At 39.7% G+C, this 23,787-nt stretch overlaps 2 protein-coding genes across 3 annotated transcripts; both read right to left on the bottom strand.

The window, feature by feature from the left end:
• Positions 1 to 854: 854 nt before the first annotated feature.
• Positions 855 to 17,044, bottom strand: clcn7 (chloride channel 7). Of its 2 annotated transcripts, XM_018672894.2 has the most exons (25): positions 16,791 to 17,044; positions 15,487 to 15,564; positions 13,828 to 13,893; positions 13,289 to 13,354; positions 13,035 to 13,167; positions 12,670 to 12,779; positions 12,083 to 12,163; positions 11,877 to 11,939; positions 11,641 to 11,724; positions 11,333 to 11,426; positions 10,131 to 10,195; positions 9,882 to 9,998; positions 9,732 to 9,786; positions 9,435 to 9,495; positions 7,269 to 7,410; positions 6,553 to 6,646; positions 6,221 to 6,393; positions 5,801 to 5,852; positions 5,401 to 5,528; positions 4,860 to 4,945; positions 4,590 to 4,722; positions 3,152 to 3,211; positions 2,889 to 3,065; positions 2,597 to 2,677; positions 855 to 2,467 (listed from the first exon to the last, which is right to left on the bottom strand). In XM_018672894.2, exons 1-25 carry the CDS (start codon positions 16,902 to 16,904, stop codon positions 2,381 to 2,383), a joined length of 2,400 nt encoding a protein of 799 aa, XP_018528410.1. In that variant the 5' UTR covers positions 16,905 to 17,044; the 3' UTR covers positions 855 to 2,380. The 2 variants fall into 2 exon arrangements, with proteins under 2 accessions (XP_018528410.1, XP_018528411.1); XM_018672895.2 differs by lacking the exon at positions 15,487 to 15,564.
• A 995-nt stretch (positions 17,045 to 18,039) lies between these two features.
• Positions 18,040 to 23,729, bottom strand: LOC108881091 (pentraxin-4). The gene is made up of 4 exons (XM_018672890.2): positions 23,334 to 23,729; positions 22,045 to 22,223; positions 19,735 to 20,816; positions 18,040 to 19,292 (listed from the first exon to the last, which is right to left on the bottom strand). Exons 1-4 carry the CDS (start codon positions 23,457 to 23,459, stop codon positions 18,565 to 18,567), a joined length of 2,115 nt encoding a protein of 704 aa, XP_018528406.1. The 5' UTR covers positions 23,460 to 23,729; the 3' UTR covers positions 18,040 to 18,564.
• Positions 23,730 to 23,787: the final 58 nt, after the last annotated feature.

Raw genomic sequence — 23,787 nt, 5'->3', positions numbered from 1 at the left:
ACCTACTAAAAAGTGTGTAAAAAAGTGAAGAGGTCTGAACGTTTTCTAAAGACACTGTCCGGTGTGATCTGTGACTTTACTGCATTTAGTAAAATCATCCATGGACTGGCACAGAAATACTGATATAAAATGAAACAGTGTAATTTGGCATGTATGGGTAGGTCTCCCCACAACACTGACTGTTTTTAACCCAGACCTTCTCTGACATCTAGTGGAGATGCAGAGAACAACAATGGGACTGGGCAGGTGCAGGCATGTGTGAAATGACTAACTGTGCTCATATATTTCTTTTTCCTCTATAGATGATACTGGATGATTCATGAAGCACAAACAATCTGATTTATTTGCTGCTGCAAGCCTTCGCAGTACAAAGCGACTGCTCCAGCTGCTTAAAAGGAAAAAAGAATAATTTCAGCGTCATTCATCAGAAAATGACAGGATCTATTTGAACCAGATAGAAATTTCTCCATATCATAAATGAATTGCTGGATCATCATCATCACCCACTACATATTATTTACTATTTATTTCCCCTGTGGGCTGTAAGTGCTTGTAAGATTACATTTTGTTATTTCCTCTGCTCACTGTGTCAGCTGCATAACTTAACAGGATACCACCAGAGAATAAATGGGTTTAATCCAGAGACACAGATGATCTGGGTAAAACGTGTTAAATTAATGTCAAATTTTCTTTTTGAATTTAAGCTCTGACGCTTCCAAAACCTTGAAGACTTTTCAGTTCACTTTGAATGAAGATCTGCATAGATATGAGTGTTTGCCATGTGGCAAGTAAAAAAATGGTCACTCCTTTGCAAAGTTTAAATGTCTTCAAATCAAACAGACAAACAAATCATCTAACAATAGATAAATTTCAACTTTATTAATTCACAAAAAGGCTTACCTAGTGGTTATAAAATAGAGCATAGTCGATATTTTAACATCAAGAACTGTTCAACAAAGAAGGACCACAAAGGGGATGAAATCAAAGAGTAAAAACAAGGGAGCGCACACACACACAAAAAAAAAATTTAACACTGGTAATTGAAGAAATGTTAGATTTTCACAAATTGACAAAATAAAATAATTATAAACTTGAATATTTGTGTGTTGGTGCAGTATCCTGACTGGGTGACGAAAGGATAAACTGATTATTTTGTGTGGTAAACAGGTTTTACATTCATATAGAGCTTCATGAGGGACACTTGTTGGTATGTCAGGCCAAGATACTTTTTTCAGCAGGTAGGAGGTAAAAGTGCAAACATTTGCAAATATTTGGTGGTGATAAAAACACATGAATACCATTTTTACTGACAGTAGTACAAATATAGATATATGTGTGTGTGCTGAGTAAAGCTGACAGAAAGAGGATGGAGGTGATCAGGTGACCAATCACGTGAAGCCTTTTCTCCTTCCTTGAGTCTTGTCTTGGATGATGTGATGTGAAACCCAAACTTTCTTTCCAATCCATAAACTTAAAACTAAAACAAGTATTCAACGTCAACAATAAATAACAACAATCTTTCAGTGCAAAACTACACAACAAATGGAAAATATTAAGTTTGCTAACATTGCCAAAAAAAAACCTTACATAGTCAGTGAACCCTCTCAAAATCAGGTTTTCAAGGCAAACCAGTTTAAATGTCTTGTTTAGTTCAATATCAAGACATAAAAAGCTTCCATCTGAATTATTTAAAAATGTAATTATCAACATTATTACTGATTAATAATGTATCACTTCATTATCACATTACTTCATAATGGGACAAACAATCAACTGTTAGTGTGATGTTGTGGATTGAGAACAGACAGGGAGACACATGTGCGGATGCTTTTGTGAACAAAACAAAGAGTTTTCTGTTTATCAGGGAACGTAGCTGAATTTTCTCACCTGGCATTCTTTAAATGTATTACCATCATTATTCGATTTTATTATTCATGAGGCCTATGAAAACGTACGCAACTCTCAGACGAAGCAAATATTTTTTCGAACAAAGCCCTGTGCTAAACTATTGTTTGATGCCTCAGCACAGCCGCCGCCAAAGAAAACTGTGATAATAATAAATAATAATATAAGTCCTGAATAAAACCAGAGCTCACATTTTGCACAGATTTAACAGAGGGGCTTTTTTTGTTTTTTTCTTCCAATTTTTACACCAAGAGCAGTTAAGACGATTAAATGTGACTTTTTGTTGATAACCCACACTTGTAAATGGAGGGGGACTGTGTTGCCATGGTGACCTTTTTGGCATCAAAGAATAAAAGTGATCTCTTGGCCCTCGATAGTGTCCTTTTGGGCTGCATAGCTGGCGGTCAACAGCTTTACGAGGCATCAGGTGGTCATAGTTCATGGGTTTGTGTGTGTGTGTGTGTCAGTGTGTGTACTATGTCTGGGCCAGCTGAAGTTCCTCCAGTCCATGTTTACCCAGGTGATATCTGGCCAAGTCTTTCCTGGTCACCAGTCCAACCACCTGTAGGAGGGTCACGAACCAAAAGTGTGATGTCAGAACAACCGCTGTCATCATCATCATCATGGCATTCAGCGACAAGAATGTGATCATCAAAGACATACAGGAATACACAGAGACACAAACTCTTACCCTGTTCTCATCATCCACTACCACCAGATGTCTGAGTCCCAGAGCTCTGAACAGTTTAAACACACGAGGCAGAGATGTTTCCTACAAACAAACAGCTTCAGTTCAATTTCATTCATTTACACAAAACTTTACTACAAATAACCATGAGAAGGGAAAAAACTAGGAAGTAAAATTCTCACAGTTACAATATTAAAAAACGATCTCCGAAGCCTTTAACAATTTACAAGAAGAAAATTAATCAATTAAATTAATAGGTAAAGCCATATAATTAAACATTGTCTGTGTGTATTACCTGTGGTACGGTGTAAGGCGTTGCGTTCATGAACTCAGTGAGGTCCATCATACACTCCCTCTCATCCTGGGAGACGTGGATGCTCTGGATCGGGGGGAAGCGAGGGTAGGCGTCTCTGAAGTCCTTCAGCTGGAGCTTCCTCTGGGTCAGCCGGGACCGGGCCAGCTCCACAAACACCTGCCGGGACAGAGCAGGAGCAAACAGTGAACGATGATTTATCTAAGAATACTGTCAGTGTCTCTTCTTCCTGTAGATGATGTTACCTTGTGCTTGAGAAGAACAATGAGTTGAGAGCGGAGGATGAGGCCGCAGAGCTTCGGTGGCTGAATGTGAGAGGAGAACAAATAAAGGTGTGATTAACGCAGTGAAAACAGTTTCTGTTTGCACTGAAGCTCAGTTTTAAAGTTAAACTCCTTCATGGGAGAGTTTTATTAGTCTGGGATGTTCAATGCCAGGACTGTCATTGTGGTGATGTGATTACGTTCTGCGTGTTACTTTTCTGCAGTCAGTTTACCATGTTATACTTTCAAACATAGTAATTTATCACTGAGTGGAAACTCAACAGTGAACTCAATATGAGGAGGAAGTGGGCAGCAGCAGCAGCTGTTCTAACTTCCTCAAGCACGTCTTGTGTCTGCATCACATTCTGAGGTGTTATTTGCTGTTGCAGGTGCAAGTATGCCTGTCTCTTTTTTGAAAATGTAAATACCTATCATTGTATTTAAAAAGAAAACACACAGTTCCCAGAGTTTGACGGTTCAGAAGTAAGTGGATAGATACATATGAAAAAAAAATTGTATTTAATATTTCATGGAAAGTCCTTTGCAGCCAGTGAATGTCTGCTTTCATTTTGTTGCTGCCACAAATGGTGAATTCATCAATAAATGCCAGTGTGTCAGTTCCACTGTCAGCCATACAGCTCAGGCGGTAACAGAACCTCCATGTTTGACAGATGAGGTGGTGGCTATGGGTCAGGAACTGTTCCTTTGTTTCCTCCACACTTTCCTCTTTCCATCATTCTGACAGAGGTTGAATTTTGTTACTTCAGCCTGAAGAGCTATGTGCCAGAATATGTGCCACAATTTCTTTTTGTTTAATGTTTTTGTGAACGACCAGAATGCACATGGTCTCTCTGTCTCTGAGGTAATTACCAGGTGTTAAGATTTTGAGGTGAGTCCTCTGAGGTTATGGTCATAAAGTTTTCTCTTGATCGTTAACAAGGAACATGTCCGCCTACATTCTGGAGAACATTCCTGACTTCTTGTGCAGTCATCAAAGGGTTTTTCGGGTTTAAGAGATTTTCTAGTTTCTCTGTGCTTTTCTGTAAAGTTAGGCGGTTCTTGGCAAACCACCTAACTTTGATATCTTTTGATTTTTGCTCCCTATCATCTTCTTCACTTGCATGGCCACCTCTTTACTCGTCATATTGTCAAGTCACATGTGAGCTCTGTTTTCCATGAACTAACATTGAAATGACATACGCAAGAAATGTTTGAACTCTTGTGTTAAAACATCTCAATGTGACCTCATGTTGTCTGGGAAAGAATAAACTGTGTTTGAGAAGGATTTACCTTTGAGGCCCCAAACAGATGGATCCAAGCAGAAAAAACAATTATTTTATTTACTCAACTCAGTTCATTGTTGTGTCTAATAAACAAAACAAAATATCTAAAAGCAGAACACAAGCGATCGTGCCAGTACCTCATCACTACCAGAAACCTTCACGACGACAGGAAAGCCATTGTGATTGGTGGATGTGTTGCTAAGGGTGTCCACGATGGTTCCCACCTTCTCTATCCTGTTCAAACAGGTGACTGGAGAACTCATCACCTCTCTGGATGGGGGAGACAGGGGGAGGAAGTGCGAAGAGGGAGAGGGACAGTGAGGACGATGACGTGATAAAAGTAAGTTAGGAGGCAGCCAATCAGAATGACTCTCTCTCAAACGTCACCAAATCAGACAGGACCTTACCTGGCAGTGAGCCAGTGTGAGGTGGCAGGAGCCTCCCAGTGCAGGAAGGGAACACTCTGCAGCTTGATGTGGATGTCGTACAGACCCTGAAGCAGAAAGAGACAGATTACAGAAACTGCATGTGTCCCAGTCCATACTGCACACTGACTGCACAGACTATGGACAAGAATCTCCTGTCTTTGTTACTAGTTTATTTATCTATCTATTCATTTATTTATTTTGATTAATGGTTTTGTTTTGTGTCTTTATAAAAAACAGACAAAAGAAAGAAAAACATGAAATTCTCAATTAATAGTCCATACCTCAATTTACTAATGTAAATGACAAAGAAAAGCAGCAAATTGTCACATCTGACAAGCTGGAACCAAAAAGCAATTGCATTTTTGGGTCTGTACGGTCCTCCTGCAGTACAGCTTATATGTCCTGTACATGCAAAACTGTTTGAATTGAATTCTGTGGTGTGCGGTCCTGTTAGAACATCAGGGAATGGGACACAAGAGGGAGGTGGGAACAAAGTGTGTGTCTCTGCCTCTTCACTCACCTCTACAAAGTAGTCTCCTACTATCTTGGCAGTCATGAGGACGAGCATGATGGGAAGACCGTATGTGACATTTCCTGTAGCCTCCACCATGATGACAGTCAGACTGAGAGTCATCCTCACAATGCCACCTGAGGAAAACAGTGCATTTAGTACTGGTGCTGCAGTTTTATCTTTTATTTTAGATAAATATCAAAAGTTTTACAGAGCATGTAAGAGAATAGGTATAAAACCATAAATCATTTGATTTTAAAAAAGAGCTCAGAAGGGAAGACTCTCAGTGGAGTGTTTACAGCTCACTGTGATTAGTCATAATAATATGGTTAATTTATTATTTCCTGTTAAGTGCTAAAAGCTTAAAACACAAACAAACACTAACAAGACGAGGGTTTCAGTTACTCACCTAACTGAGCTGCAGCTCCAATCAAGGCATATTTACCAGGATCAGCCCAGATCTAACAACACACACACACACACACACACACACACACACACACACACACACACACACACACAGAGCAAAGTCAGTTGTAGCCTCTGGACTATTAGTTAAGTTAAAGAGGAGGACCTCTGTTCACCCAGTGTTAATTTTTTTCACTTCTGTATTATGAATAATGAGATAAAGAGATATTGTAATACAGTTTGGTACTTTGTAATGCAGTCCATAACTATACATATGGACATAACAACATATATATATATATATATATATATATATATATACAGGATATATATATATATATATTTTTTTATATATATATTTATTTTTATTTATTTATTTATTTATTTCTTCCCACAGAGCAAAGCAGAGTGCTACACTAACCGAGCCGTCGGGGGTGATGGTGGCCAGCAGGATTCCACACAGTCTCCCCCAGGCTGCTCCTATTAGCAGAGATGGGATGAAAACTCCAGCAGAAACCGCCAGGCCGTAGGTCCAACACGCCAGGAAGAAATAGGTCAGAGTGAACAAGCCCAGCGTCAGTGGATTGTAGGTTCCTTTAAAATAAACAAATAAATAAATAAGATAAAAGGCAGCATAAGAGAACAAAAATTCTATTTCAAAATAATGGTTTTCAGTGACAAATTAACATTACACTTGCTTTTACACATCATGTATTATCTGAGCAAGTTTCCTCTACTTAAGCACAGCTTTACCTGGCTGGTTGTGGAAGAGGCTGCGGACACTTCTCTCGGGAGTGTTGAAGAAAGCTGTTGCCATGGAGTTATACTCTCCATCTGCACAGAACAACTAGAAAAACAAATAGATAAAATAATAACAGTGACATGACAAGGGAAAGAAGAAGAGGAACGAAGAGCCCATCTCTCACTGTGCTCTTGTGTCCTTGATGAAGTTTTTACGTGTCATCTACCAGCTGACATACACTTCTAAAACACACGGCATCAGTACTGATACAGATTAACTTTTTCACTCAGAAGCATAAATGTCAACCTCGTGGTGACAGAAAAGAGAGACTCTACAAAGTCTTTCGGATTCATCCTTTGGGGAAAATGAATGTCAAATGTTCTACTCTCTTAGGCTACATCGTTCTCATATCACTGCTGGTAAGCTGAACTGAACTGAAACTGTGTAGTAAAAAAAGATACCACTGTGAGAAGGGTATATCTTATCTCAATCTGCATGTGTGTCTGTCTAAATTGCTTCATCATACACATCAAACACACAGTTCATTTTAAAACTGTTATGATGCATGATTGCGCTTGTGGGACCATGCAACCAACACTTCCCCTGCTTTATCTTCATTACATGTCATTATCTAAATCAAGAAAAGCTGATGAGAGATTGTTTTCAGGCAGCTGGAAAAAAGTGACACATGTCATAGGAGTGTGTGTGTGTGTATTTGTGTGTGTACCTGCAGTGGGTACTCTTCAGTGTGCTCTGGCCCCAGAGGCTGACAGTCATTAGAGAAGTAGATCATGGTGAATGACACTGTTGCAGTCACTGCAGCAACCAACATGGCCTCCATCACTTGTAAACAAGGGCGGTGGACGTACCTAACACACACACACACACACACACACACACACACACACACACACACACACACACACACACACACACACACACAAGACATGGCACTTAAGACATTTTCAAATCCTGAACATAATGGCTTTAATCAGTCAGAAACTCTCCACTGAAGCTGAAGTAGTGTCAGCCTCAGTGTGGACTTTCCCAAGGCACAAGGCAATTCAGAGTGCTATGAAAACAGTTCAGATGGAAACAAAGCTTCTTCCATTTTGTGCCTCATGGCAATGTGGCTATAAATGTCAGGTGGAATCCAATAATTGTTGCGAAGTGTGACACATACTTACATAACTCACTCACTCACTCACTGTGTCAGAAGGCAGAGGTTTTTTTTTTTTTTTTTTTAGAAGGAGGAAGGCCCAGCCAGGTAGTTAATGGAATACTTTTTTGTTGACTACAAAGCAGATATCAGACAGTCTATCAGTCTTATTTATCACCAGTTATGGTGGATGTTTCTCCCTGACCACAGCTACACAAACACACACTAATTGTAACAAATAAAAGTGTTTATGTTCATGTGTTGGTTTAAGTGTTTGATTAAAGAGTTTTTATGCATACTACCCATCATTTATGCATTAATGTAACAAAGATTCTCTACCAAGGTACCTCACTAGTACACAGTACTAGTACTACAGCCTTGGCACATAATCATGTCAATATCTATTCTGATATTAATTGGTAAATTAAGGCTACAGCTACTAAATTTAGACATAATTGTCTTTACATGGTACAGCATGCTTCACAAACTAATGGGTCACTGTTAATAATGGGTTAATATCTTGATAATCATAGGATTAACACTCATGAGGAACAGTCATACATTTCAAACACTAAGTAGGGTATCCTATTTTTGATGCACTCTATACCTCACCCCAATCACTTTTAATTTTCTATTTTTTTATCACCCTAATTGCACAATTAATGCAGTACATGTTTATACACAATAAACATTTCTACATTTTTTAAAGTTTTTTTAAACAAAAAGTTATGTGTACATATTAATCAATTATTCTTTCAATTGCTTTTACATTTTATTTATTACTTTGTCCTTCGTTGATCTACCTTTGTTTTATTTTATTTATAATAAATACTAACATGTATTTTTTTTTCTTTACTTCCACCATACATCACATCTACACAGGAGAACTGATTAAATAACTAATCTCAGACTGCAATCTTAGTTAGTTAGTTAGTTAGATGCATTTATTTACAGTTATTTAGTTACAGTAAAAGTAGCTTTTTAGATTGCATCAAGCCACTACTGTAATTTAGTGTCATACGTACTACACATAATCAGGAGCAATCGCAACTGTGCTTAAACTTAAATTCAGAAAATGTCCTGACTGTTTGAGAACAGAGGTAGACTGTTATAGTTCTACTAGTGTTTCTGGTCAAAAACCAAACTTGGCAACAATAATTCTTTTGATCAGTCAGACTGTATTTTCAGTTATCTTGAACTCTGTAATTCTATAAACCACTGACTCATTAACAGTCAAACAAACTTTAAAAAACAGCTCTTTATACTTTTGTCATGGGCAGGTTCAGGTTACTTTATTTGTACCTGTAGGTGTTTGGGATTGCAGCAGACAAGGCATCCATGTTAATAGACATTTTACAAACAGCACAGACAATAAACAAACACAATAACAAACTATGTTATATGTATATGTACCATCCAGCTCCAGATAAGGAAGAAGGAACGACAGGTATTTTAGCAGAAGTCTCCTCCCATATCAGTCAGTTTCCCAGTGGTTGTACCTGTTCTTACACCATGACTATTTTTAAACTTTTCAATCACAAGATGCTGATGCTCTGAGAAACACTTTTGAGTGCTTGCTTCAAAACTTCCTCATCTTAAACCCTACCCTGTCTTTGCTTTCATGCTATCATGTGCTGTTGTTGTTGGCACACCACACCTACAAGATAACTGATGCTTTGTTTGAAGTTTTTTATAACTAGTTTTGTACTTGTAAGCTTCCTATCTAAAGTCTACCTGATCCTGAAGATGGTCAGCCAGTAGTTGAGAACGTTGAACAGAGCTCCCAGAAGTCCCCCTGCACAGGGAAGGGATGAAAAGCAGGAAGTAAACACACATGAGGTGTCACGTTAAGATTTTCAAACTTCTTGTTATGGAAAAGTCATTATTTCATTATTTCTACAACTATGTAGTAAGAGAATGAAATATACTGTTAGAATAATGTGTAAATAATATGTTATTCATGGCAAACGTCTATTTACACCCGAGTCAAGGGAATCAGGGAATCAAAAATCAGCAAAAGCATGTTTTTACCTATAGCTCCCATAGCGATGAACAAGGGAATCTCATAGAGGTTATAGGCCACACTCTGAGAAACAGCAAAAAAAAATCTTGTCTTTTACTTTCACTACCAACATAAAGCTGGAAAAAACACAATATATATTATAGTATATAGTTTCTCACATCGCCCTGAAAACGTCCAAAGTTGATAAGACCAGGATTTGAAAGTTCTCCAGGTTTGTTGTGATAGATACTCAGGAAGAAGTTGAGGGTGAAGGTGGAGATCATGGAGGCAAAGAACTGCAGATGAGAAAGGAAGAGGGGAGACAAGAAACAGGAGAGTAAAAAAAATTAAAGATAGTCTGGTAACAAACTTCATTATGTTATCATTGATATTTCTGACACAGGTACACACAGGACAGCGTTACTCACTATCCTCCATGTCAGCATCTGGTTCCAGAAAGAAGCTCCCTCCTCTAGAGAGAACAGAACGCCGCCTATTGACCAAAGAAGCAGAATGACATTGAAAAAAAAATAAATAAATAACAGCAGCATTTTGACATAACAATCCATCTGACCCACTTCTCTGATGAATATACATTCTCTGATTTCAAGATGATGTCAAGTTAACTTGTACCATCACATGGCATCCTCCATGCAGTCAGAGCTGTGTACTGGGTTCACATGAGTAAACATCCAGTCTTTTCACATGATGTTAACAGATAACAGTGTGAGACATGGTTTGTGAAGCATTTCCACACTACTGGCAGTAATATGTGTAGAAAAAAAGCCTCCATATGCACAGTGTAGCTTTTTCCCTATAGCTTTACTGTCACAAAAACCAGCAATGGACAAGCCAGTTCAGATAAAAAAGGTGATGGCAGGGTTTCTACAGGGTCCACCACATTAAATTCAAGATCTCTCTAATACCACATAAACCACAACTCAGTACGTGTCATAATCACACTGTCCAAGATATAACAAAGCATTTTTTCACCACAGTTATATATCCCTGCAATATTTTTTTATGATAAAATCAATGAAAACTGGACCCAGATCAGCAGCATACTGGATGGATTGATGGATGATTAAGTCTTTTACATATATGCTAAAATGGACCATTATGAACTTCCCAGCTGCTGTGGTTAACTGTACTTTCTATGTTTGCTGCAGGTCCAATGGCACTCTCAAACTCTCTCTCAACTGGAAGCATATTAGAAGTAACATTACTGCTACTTTTTAAAAACTATAGATACCCTGATGATAGTGACTTAGACCACCACCACAATACAAAACAAACAAACTGTTGGCAGTGCACAGTTTGTTTGTTTTTGGCTGCATCCAATTAGCTACAGAAGTTCTATTTCCTGCTCCAATTATAGCTATGAATTTTCACACAGTTTTCAGTGTCTTGTATCACTGTCATCATCAATCATCACAACAAAAGCGCATTCGTTCACCAATCACTGTTTTCCCTTTCCTTTGGAGAGTATGCACATCAGATTGAGTTTCCTCACAGGTTTCTAGTTTGGGCAAGCAGCCACATTGTTGTACTGCTGGCTAAGCTACACTGCCCACACAACTGAGGCAGATTAATAACAAAGCACATTTATACTGTGCAGCTGTGGTTTTACCGACTGGCGCTCCAAAAGCAGCTGAAACTCCAGCGGCAGCTCCAGCAGAAACAAAGTCCCTTTTTTCTGTGTCTCTCCGAAAGTATTCAAAGATCTAAAAACACACACCAAAAATTAGTAGTTATTCATCCTTCTTAATCACAAATATCACCATAAACACTTACATTTTTAAAACATAAATGATGCACAACCATTCTTGACCAATTAACAGCAATATTTGGAATGAATGAGTGAATGAATAAATCTAATCCAATGTGATACTTCTTATTGCAGAGTAGCCTCAGACATACACACACACACACACTGACCTTGAAGTCTCTCTTTAAAGAGGTACTCCTGCCCTGGGAGACACCTGCAGCCACAACAGCACCAGAGTGAATCATGGGCCCTTCCTGAGGGATTGTGAGTAAACAAAAGGACAGGTGTCAAAAGAAATTCTTGGCAGGAATTCAAATGACAAAAAATTTCATTTGCATATTGAGGGAATACTCAAATCTGACACAAAAGTTATGCATGTTCTATTTTCACTGATCAAAGTTTTTACCTTTCCGACAGCAAGTCCGCCAACCACTGAACAGATAACACCGCCCACTTTCACTACCAGTGTCTGTGGAGGACAAACAAACAAGAATATGAAGGTCCTTCTGGTTAGAAAGATAGGTTGGAGTACAACCATTAATATGTCTTTTATGTGTTGTGTATATGTGTGTGTGTGTGTGTGTGTGTGTGTGTGTGTGTGTGTGTGTTTACCTTGAGTCGTACCACCCTGGGAATCTTGATTCCATTCAGGTAACATTTTATCTGAGGAATACCACTTCCTGCTGCGATAGGCTGGATGAGGAGGAGGGAAAGAGAAGAGTAACTATTACAGGGGTTATATCTGAGGGTGTGGCTGGGTATTCTCAGAGAGCAGTGGTTATGTTTATATTCATAATGAAACAAGAAAGACACAGCAAACTGAACCACTTATTTAATCAGACTGGTTGCAGGAGGAAACAATAATGTTGCCTAACAAAACCTCAAATGGAGGGAGGGAAATAAACTGTAGCTTACTAGACTGGCAGGAATAGAGAAGCAGATGCATTTTAATTTATTCTTCAGTCTGTTCAAGCTGACATGCTATTGCTTAATTAGTTTTCACTTCTGCATCAGTTTGAGTGGCATGTAACTGACTGAACAGTTTCTCTAAAAGAATGACCTCTTCAAAGTCCACTCTCACACTCAAAGAACGTGGTCAATACCACAAAGGAGGAAGATGACTGAAATACGACAGGAATTTTGTTTCCAAAGTCTGGATGATTACCACAAGGTCAAATTATTTCTCCTTTCAGTCTTACCTCAAAAAACGCAACGATGATGGCTCCCAGCATGACAATGGCGGAGTTGAGGACAGCCCAGAGGAGGAGGGAGATGGACAGGCCACCCACCTCTGTAAACTTCTCTATGTCTGTGAGGTCAGAGGTCAAGGATTTGGTGGGGAGGGTCCTGATACATGAAAATCAGCCAAATGCAGCCAAGCTGGTTAGCCCCCAATTAAAACACCAATTAAATTACAAATGACAATTAAGACTGGGAAGATGAATAACCATCATCCACCACAGCAGATAAGAACAGATGCTGTGCTATTCTATCAAAATATATGATGGTGTTAACAGTTTGGCCTGACTAGGTGCGCTATGTTATGTACACATCTTCAGGATACTCTCTTTGACCACTTGGTATTTGATCCCAGCCAGCTGCTCCACCACGATGTCTATGAAACAGGCGATGAGGCCAGTCAGAAAGCCAATCAGACCACAGACCACCCAGCGACTGATCTCCAGACAGCGGAAACCCTAAAGACACAAAGAGTAAGGAGAAATGGAACAGACAGCAGCGGGGGGATGATAAAATTAGAGCAGACAGAAAGAACAACATTCATGTCTCTTATTTTTACGTGATTCCCATCCCACTCACCATATAACTCATCTTCCTCTCCTCCTCCAGAAACAGCTGGTTTTCAATGTTATCATAGTCCAGACTCTGGGATAACACAGGAAATAAAAATAAATACAGTACATTAGCAGAATAAAGAAAAAGGCAGTGATGTTAACTTATGTTCTTAAATGCTTCATGATAAACCTAGACCCTTGACAAAAGTGACTGTGCATGTATACACTAAATTGGACCAATGCCTGCAGCTTCATAGCAAACCAAAAATATGTTAATACAAGGCTGATTTTATCAACTGTTGCCAGTTTTCCAGCCTGCTTAAGAAGATTATTGCCCTCTGTGTGGTTTGAGTCTCATGGTCTGAAGGGTATTTTCTATACATGCATTACTGGTTTCCATTATTGAGCAATGCCAGTCTCTTTTTTAAACTCCTGCATGGAGTCACCAGAGTAGGAAAATGTTAAATCCTACACATAGCTGCTGTAATTAATCACTGAAAATAATCCAGGGTTTCCAGAATCCTCTAATGACCAGCGCTCAGTTTGGCGTGCGAGCTGATTTACCTCATATTTAAGTGACAGCAGCTTCTCATTGTGAGGGATCTCTTTGGGTCGCCCTCTTTGAGACTCCTGCACAGGGAAAACACAGAAAAAAAGCAGAGGTCAACACACCGACACTGACCTATGACCTCTGACCTGTTGCATCATATGAGGGATGGCAACAAGCTGGGAGTTACGTGACTGAAAGGAATCAGACATTTTGGGTAGAACAGCAGTGAACACAGCAGCAACTCACAAGCATCTGAAAAAACATCAGAAAGACATTTTTTGACACTCAAATGTTGACTCGAGAGAAAAAGAGAGGACAAGTTCGACAGTCTAACTTACATACTTGTGCAAGAACAATGAAGCAGATGGAGGATGCGGTGACTGTGAAAAAAATGCACCAGTGTTTCCTCCAGAACATTTAGTCTAAATATCTCAGATAAAGAACTTAGACTAAAGCTAAGAGAGAAGGAGTTCTTGTTCATGCAGACTCTTTAGTGTGGCAGGAAACACTGGTGCAAATGAGTGCATTCCTGACATGCATACAAGCCAACTACAGCCAATTTAAACCTACTTCAGTTCACATTTGCATGCAGTGTTAAGTGGGCCTCTCTTACGCAGATGCAGCCCATCTGCACAGCCACACAATCAGCAGCAAACAACAGAAACTAAATAAAGTAACCAGCATTCACATAAACAGAACAAGACACACTGGAAATAAACCTTGGTTTACGGCAGACCACAATCAGACAGATCACATGCATGGCATGACAATCCCATCAGCCTGGGAAAACAGAACTGAATCTGATGGCTTTTGTCATGGAGGGAAACGGGTGCGAAATCCCACTAAACTAGGTGACGCCCAAATAGTTGCAAGCTTTGGTCACATGGTCCTGTACTGGGTTGTCATTGAGGTTAGCCTGAAGCAGTGACTTTCAATTCTTAAATCACAGAGTGCATCTGAAACACTGAATATAACTGATTTTTAGTCTTTATGATATAATGATTGAGCTTGCTTGTGTGAAAAGCTCTTGTGTAAGCACATGCAAACACATTTACATGTCTCTGGCATCATATTTACAACACAAATTTAGAGGGCTTTATGTTGGTTATCTGTTTTCTTCATCAATGAGCAGTGTGGCGGATCAGTTTCTGAAATCAAAATACTGACTGGTCAGACTGCATCAATACTTCATTTGCAATGCATCACAGCGGAAACCATCAAACAGTTTCCAAACATGTGCCTCTCATGCACACTGGATGAGTCAACTGTTGCTGTGTCGATTTGGCCTATTATCAGGTCATTTCTGTGTCAGCTCTCCCGCATTAGGATTTAGCTGTATTCAGCAGGAAGCTACTGAAATGAAATACATTACTGTCTGATCTGTATCAGGTCTGAAAGTTCCAGGACTACACAAAGTCAGACAGACACAATAAAACACACATGAGCGTGAGGCTTAATAACATTTTATCAACTGTAAATGCCACCTACTTGCTGCTTGATACTTAGCTTCTCATTGATTTGGTTGCAGACAGGGGAATTACAGTGGGTGAACTAACTACAATTCAGGAGTCTAAGAAAAGCACTACAAAGGGTCTTGATGAAGTGATGATCAATAGGAGCAACAGACACAGGGAGAGACAAGAGTTCTTTGACGTTCCGAGCTCAGACTTTACCTCATCTGACGTTATCTCCTCTTCCAAATCCACCGTGCTGAGTCTGCCTATCTGACATAAACTGCCTCCTTCAGAAGGCTACAGACATCAAAGACAGCATCAGAAATGTTTATATCTTTACAGGCTGATGTGTTAACATCACACAGATGTTGGAGTCTGGGTCCCGAAAGAATAAGAAACTAACAACACCACATGTATGATACAGTGTCAGATAGACACTCTTCTGACAACTTGAGTACTACAAAGCAGAAATATTGATAGTTTTACTACCAGACTCAAATTACTTTGCAATATAAAGTCTTGGACATGATCTTTGTGAGTTCTAACGGCTGAGAGGAAAAGGCACAAAACAAATTGTTTTAAGCGGGAAATTTGGAAATTACAAGCTTAAAGTCCACAAATAAAGTAATAAAAAAAAAACAGCCATGACCTTTCTTTGCTTGTAAAACAATGAGTTCCATTTTCTGATGCCTATGAAAAACAGACATCTGTATTCTCTAATGGATGAGATTTCAGCTCTAAGGAGGAAATATAATCAAATAAAAACTAAATCACAGCACTTCAAGAATGAAAACATATAGTGCATGGCTGCTTATTACATTAACAAAATGAGTGTAGTTAGTTTACTTCCACCTTTGATACTGACCAGTCATAGTGGCTGCATTACAGGAACAGAGGAAGTTGGATTTTCCATTGTTTTTCTATATTTGCTCAACAGCTTCATTCAGTCTGAAGACAGCAGGTCTGATAGTTCATGACATTATCATTGTCAAGACTCTAAGTTTCACTTTTATTACTATTCTGCCCTCTAACATACTGACAGGGACCTTGTACAGGATTTTAAAAAGTACATCATACAGATGAACTTTGACAGAAGTCCTTCATGTTATCATCTGACTGACTTTTCCAGTTTAAAATCAACTATGAGAAAGACTGTTTTTTCAAAATTTTCGGTAATCTTATTATTTTTCCAGACCAACTTAATTGAATCGAATTACATGCATCGTGTAAGTAACTTAATGAACACTAATTTGATTACTTTCATCCAGTTACATTCCGTCCAAAACAAAGCTTGTTGTTACATCTATTACCCAACTGCAAACATGAAAAAACACCCAAAAATGATCGCTGTGTGCACAGCAATGCATTCACATTACATTAACGAGCACTCGTGACCCATGCGGTGTTTAATAACATGACTCAACATAACCTTATAACGGTTAATAAAACATGACACAGCATCTTCGTGCTTCTTCTGGAGTAACAGCTGTTAGCCTAACCGTTAGCCACCATGCTAGCTGTACCTGTCTGGAGTGTCTAGGCTGCTCGGAACCGTTGAGCAGCGGTGTCCCCTCCCCGGCCGCCCCGGACTCGTCGGCTCGGCTGGACCACGACACTTTCTTGGTGATGTTAGCCATGGTGGACTCCGGTAGTTCACCCCTCTAACTGTCGCTAAATTATTGCATTACTGACAGTTGTTGCTGGCTAACTGCTGTTGTTTCCTCCCAGCTCTCCATGATCATTCGTGCAACTCGTGACGCTTTGTAAGGTTCGCGTGCAGGGCCAAAAATAAGTGTTAGGCGCGTTGGATTCTGGGACGCGTAGTTTTACTGTCGAATCTGAGTGCAAAGATATCTGCGTCAACTATTTTTCAGCAATACTACAATATAAAAATACTAAACTAAATAAGTAAAAGTCCTGCAGTATAAATGTCACTCTAGAAGCAGCACATAAATAGAAAAATAATAGCCTATTTATGTGCTGCTTCTAAATAGGTCTAGCAGTAGCAGTAATAGTAGCAAAAAAATTTGGAGAAAAAAAGCCCTTTACAATACTAATATTGTATAATGTATTATATGATCATGTGTAAGTAGTATTTTTTGTCAATATGGAGCTTATTTGAGCTATTTTATATATTGGTGGGTAGTTTAATTTATGACATCATCTGAGCTCATCAGATGGTTTGTATGTAAAATCTTGTAAAACAGCTAGTGACTTAAACTGTCAAATAAATATGGTGAAGTACAAAGTTTCCTCCAAACTTTAGTGCTGAATTGTAGTGAAACAGAAGTTTAAAGCGACATGAAATGGATAGTAATGTACAAGTACCTCAAAACAGTACTCGAGTTATGTCCCACCACTCCAGTTCACATATAATTCTATTATCTATAGAAACATTTTATAATCTGAAAATAGGTCAATGGACTAGCAGATTAAAATGTATCTGCTATTTACTGTAATTATCCTTGTAATCCACACCAGTGAACCAATGTACTTTGAATGCACCAGGAATGCAGCAATTATTATTCTTATTAGTTACACCTGTGCTTAAAGTCAAAGTGTCAACAAATGGCATATTTTGATGATATAAAACTTTTTAAAACTTTTTTTTTTTTAAAATATACATTTGGTTTAAAATGTGCAGGTACAAAATGGCACAATGAATGAAAAAAAAACCTACTTACCCATCATTTATTTGTGGGAGTTCAGATTACATGCTATCTGAATTGGACCCTTTCACCTATGCACTACACAAAAGCACAGAACCAAAGCTAATGATTAGTTTATGAGTTTATTCATATAAAAAACAACATCAGCTTTTGCTGAAAATCCAAAAAACAAACAAAATACAAAACAACAAATACAAGATGCTGAATCTGTATCTGCAGTCATACAGTGGCAAAAGTTCAAATCCAAGTACAGGGAAGAAGTGCAGCATCATAAACAAAGTACTTTCAAATTCCATCAGCCCCCAGTGAATAAATTGGGGGTTGTAGGAAATTCAACAATCCACTATTATAATACTCACTCTTACAAGATTATTTTTAGCATGAAAGTAACTTTAATATCACAATTAGAAGCATGTTCTTAAATCTTACTGATAGATGTCATTCTAGTCTCTTTTGTAATGTTTATCACTTGGCTGGTGAATCAAATTCAGGTTATTATTGCATAGTTAATGGGGACTTCAGTGTTGTCCAGCTGTTCCAATCTCATTTCTGCCAAAGTGTTCCTGAGCAAGATGCTGTCCTGTTAATATTTCCTTTGTCCTTATTTGAATGCCTCACCATAACTTGATCAGATACAGTGCTCTAAGCATTCACATGCCACCTGCTGCACATCCCCATGGACCTCCTTTATATCCTCCAAGTCAAGCACCACCCCTCTGGGCACACCTCTCCCTTCTGCCACCCCTTCCACCTCTATTGGGCTCAGCACCCGGTTCCATACCCTGAACCCTGCCACCTGCCCAGCAAAGCCCTCTGCAGCATCAAACCCTCCACCAACAGAATCCTGCTCCTGTCCCAGCACCACTGATCCACCTCCAGGTATCTCCCAGCCCTTCCTGAAGTTGGAGCCTGAAGAGGTGAGACGACGGTCGCTGTAGTACCAGAAACGACCCTGTATGGAGGACCAGAGGACACAGAGGTGGTGCCAGCGAGCATCCAGGAGCGATGACACAGGGAGAAGGCGATAGACAGGGTCTCCGATGACAAAGTCCAAGGAGGATGGAGAAGCAGAGGGATGTGAAGAGGTTGAAAATGGAGAGATGGAGTAGGAGGGGTGGGAAGATGAGGAAGACCCAGAGAAGGTTGTAGATGAGGCAGAGGAGTTGCGTCCATACAGAACTAACTGGTTGTCATTGTCATCTGTGGCATAGGAGAGCAGTGTCCCGACATGTGAGGCCTCTACACGCAGCCATAGACACACAGAAAGTTCAGGAAGGTCAGGAAGAGTCAGGGAGAAGGTGACATAGTTCTCCACTGATGCCGAGGGGAAAAACAGCATGGAGTCCACATTACAGACTGCAGACAGAGGGAGAGAGAGGATATATTCAATTCCAAGTGAACCTTTTCAAACCCTATAAACAAAAAATAAATAGGAGTCAAGCATCAAACAGTGGACCACCTCTGCAACATCTAAGAGGGTTTACAGATGTTATTCAGCATGAATGCAGAAAAAGTAAATGGATTTTTCAGATGGGAGCAGAATTCAGCATTCAACTCCCAGCCGATGGACCCCCCACTCAACATCCCCTTCTCTGTGTGTCTCTCTCTGTGTTTACTGATGTGTAAGTGAGTGGGTGTTGTCATGTAAGCTGTGAGAGGCAACTTGCAAAGATATGAAGAGTTTTTGTGTGCAAGATAACTCTTGACCGTGATGTAGTTTGTGTCTTCCTTCAAAAATTGTTGTTAAATTCCCTTCCATATTGATCAGAGCTGCCTGGATGTAATGACCTTTACTCACTGGTTGCATCTTTTTTAGGAACTGGCCGTGCTGGGATCTTGTGCCTCACAGGAAGCTGGAGGAGGTTATGGATCACTGAAGTCTCAGTCTTAGTGTTACCTTCTTTCTCCTCTTCACCTTTCCACCTGTTACCCTTGGACTGATAAGACTCAGACTGGGGTTCAGGGAGAACATCTGAGGCCTGAGACTCAGGAGCTCCCAGTCTGGTCCCGCTCTGTCTGTCTTTGGTGGATTCAAGATGGGTTTGAGCCTGGGACAGGGGCTGGGGCCAGGAGGGGTTGTGTAATTGTCTCTGAGGTTGTGACTGAGGCTGGAGTGGTTGTTGGACCTGGGGCTGGATCTGGGCACGACGATAAGGCACAGAGTGGTGGAGATGCCCCTGCTGGATCTGGTAAGGCCGTGTCTGGGCCTGCATCTGGATCTGTGATTGGGGATGGTAAGGGACAGGCTGGGGCAGGTAATCTGTAGGCTGGGGTTTAGGGTTTTGATGCTGGTATTGTATCTGTGGATTGTGGATGGAGTCTGGCTGAGGTCTTGGTCTCTGGACTTTTGAATGTTTTGGCTGGTTTGTTGCATGGTATTGATATGGCCTTGCCTGTGAGTAACTATCAGTCTTTGTTTGACTGATTCCCTCTGGTTTGTGTTGGGTATGTCCCCCCAGAATCCTTCCAGGCCTCCCTCCCCTCTGGGTCTGGGCTCTTCTGCGTGGTTCATAGTATTCTTGAGGTGTGATGGGGGAGCTGAGGGGTTCTCTCACTCTTGCCAAACCCCTAATGTTCCCTCCTCCATTCCACTGCAGGACCTCACCAAGCCGTCCCTCCAGTCTGGTCACACGCAGTGCCTGGTTTTTCAAGGATTCCTGTAACCCTTTCAGCCCCACTAACAGCTCATCACGCTGGTCTTGAAGGGCAGCCAGTCTTTCCTCTTGGTAGTGGAGCTCCAGGGTAAGGTTGGAGAAGTCCTGACTGGGATCAGGCTTCTGTCTCTGGCCGTGGCGGCGGTTCTCCCTCAGGTTCCTCTCCATCAAAGTCAGATGACCCTCTATCCGTTTGCTCTTCTTCTCGAGCTTCCTACTCCACTCCCTGGGATGATGACAACATGGAAATTTTTTTGTTTAATTTTTTTATTATTTCAAAATTCATTATGAGTTACATTTAGATCTGGAACAAATTGGCAAATAGGTTGTAAATTGTAATGATGTTTAACTCCCAACACCATTTATGGAGTTATACTGTATGTACTGTATATTGACATATCTGGAAAAATATGATGTTGTACATTTATAAGACCGATAAGATAACATTAAACTAACATACAATGACTAATAAGCTACAGCCATGCTAAGCTACACTCTGACAGAGAAGAGTTATAGTTGATAGGAATGTCATTAGTTTTGAATGTATTTTTGACATAAACCAAAAGTTAAGGGATCAACAAAGTTATTACAATTCATCTTGTGGAGAACATGAATGTGTGTACTAATTAATGATAATGTTGTGGATATATTTAACTCAAAACCATTAATGTGTCATTCTGGTGCTTAGAGAAAACACCAGGGGATCACCAACAGTCAGTAAGATTCTTCCTCTGAAGACCACGGCAACATTTCATGGCAATCAGTCCAGTAGTTGTTGAGATGTTCTAGTCTGGAACAAAATGGTGGACCAGTCAACAGACTGACAGACCATCATTGCCATCCATGCTGTTAGAGTGGCTAAAAATGTAAAAATCATCCTATATTATTGAAATGAATTCCATATTATTCTTTTTTTCATTAGTATTTTACTAATAATTAATGACCATCCACATATTTTTCTATATTATAGTACATAGATGGAAAATATGTTTTACAGTATATGAGAAGAATCAGTGATTGGATTTGCAAATGCACCTCAAACACGTCCACACAGTAGATTTTCAAATATGGAAAATACTGAATATTTTAGTTGCATGAGGAGAAATTTATCCAGTCAGAGAATGTTGTCCAAGAGCTGCTCTGTTAATCATCACTTCCCTAATCCTCAAAAGAACAGATGCTAAAAGGAAAGGCCACCCACTCAACATGTCAGATTTCCTAACAAAAGAAGTTTTTGAAGTGATAATATGACACATGTCAAAGTGCAAGAAACAATTTTGTAAAATGTACACTTACTCAGGTTCTAAGGATGTGATGTAATCCCTGTCCCTTACTCTGCTCTCAACTATCTGCTTTCCAGAATACCTATATTGCCTAATAAAATCAGTAAACAGGAAGTTGCCTCTGACATATCAGCCTGTATAGTAAATCTCTAGTGACAATTTGTCTCTAACCTTAGACCCTCTATTTCCTGTGTTATGCTCTGCTTCAGGTGTTCAAGGTCCTGTGACATGTGGTGATAATAGTCATTCAGGGCTTGAAGACGGCTCTCCAGCCCCTGTGAGGAGTTTCTGTTCTGGTTCAGGGCCAACATGTCCAAACGGGCCTGGGTCAGCGCCTGGAACTGCTGGAACTAACAGAAAAGAAAAAGGTTTTCACAAGCCTTTCTGCAGCTGTTTGGTAACTGATTTGAGGGTCAGGAAAATACTTAAAATCTCCAGAAGAAGAAGAAGAAGAAAAACATACAATACATGTCTGTGATGACTATATCTTAAACAATCATCATTGTTGCAACAATTTTCCACCATTGCAACCACCTACAGTACTTTTGCAAAGTGATTAACATGTCTGAGAGCAGTACAGAAACAGTGAGGGGTTTGACGTTTGACAGATAAATTAGTTGTAAAAACCTTAAGTTGATGCCTTTTTAGGCCAATCATTACAGTCACTAATAATATGTAAAAGTTTAAAATAAAAAAGATATGCAGAAAATATGTTTCTCCTTAAGTGGTCTTGTCCATTTTAACTGTTGAACTACTTCACCATCTTTGGTTAAATATATTCAATTATGTGATTTAAGAGTTTTCTAAATCAAGTGAATTCATCAAGAGTCAGAAGATTGCAGAAGTGGCAGTCACTGCTACTCTGCTAAGCAGGAAATTTAGGAGAAGTAGGTTAATTAGCTGGCAGGCATACGAGGTACAGATATTCTGGTCTTAACTCAGTTTTGACCAAATATGTTGTTACACTGTTTTGGCTTTGCATGACAGGTTGAAAATGTTTTTGGGTATTGGTAATTAAGTCCCAAACCTCATGGTACTGGTATTTTAAAAAAAGTTCTCTCCAGTCCCTGAGGTAATATAATCGTTGAATCTACATCTCCAAAATAGATTAAGACATATTATTTCATCATAATTTTTCATCTACTGTATGATTTTTGGCACCTGAATGATGATAATGCAGCAAACTGTTGCTTTCCACTTCTACTATAATGGGATATAAACACATAGGCTACCTGTAGAGTAAGTCATTAAAAAAACATAAAATTAAACCCAGCAGCTGCAGGTAGACACATTTTTGTAGAGAAATCAGATAATTAATTATGACACACTTCAGCTCATTAAGGTTGATGCTTGCACTTACTAACAAATGTAAAAAAAAAAAAAAGAAATCCCATTATTTTGACGGAAATTAACTCCTGTTAATGTAAAACACATTAACACACAGTCTGATTCAAGCCAACCTGTTCGTTGAGCCGTCGTAGTTTCTGGGACACAGGATCAATTCCCTGCACCTTTACAGCGCGATACTGCAGCAGAAGCATGTGAACCAGGATCAGAGTCCAGTGTCCGGGCCTGTGGCTACCCATGGTGCAGTAGAGCTGGGATAAATGCAGCTAGGAGGCTGGGTCCCTGTCTGGAAATGTGGAGGTGAAGGAACAGATAGAGGGGAGCAAAATGTAGCTGAAAAGGGCTGGTCCTGTTACACATAGTACACACACTATACACACCCACGGACTGGGATAAGAACATACTTTCCATTTTCCACAACATCATTGGGGAGCTGGGAGGAAATGCAGATGGATTTAACAGGTACTCAGTTTAACTCTGCCCCTCTCTCTCTCTCTCTCTCTCTCTCACTCTCTCACTACACAAATGAACACGAGTAAAAGAAAAGTAATCTGTTCAAAATACTGG

The sequence above is a fragment of the Lates calcarifer genome, linkage group LG11 (genome assembly GCF_001640805.2).
Source record: "Lates calcarifer isolate ASB-BC8 linkage group LG11, TLL_Latcal_v3, whole genome shotgun sequence".
NCBI lineage: Eukaryota > Metazoa > Chordata > Actinopteri > Centropomidae > Lates > Lates calcarifer.
Note: the sequence above shows the minus strand (reverse complement) of the source record. Positions and strands in the feature narration are given on the sequence as shown.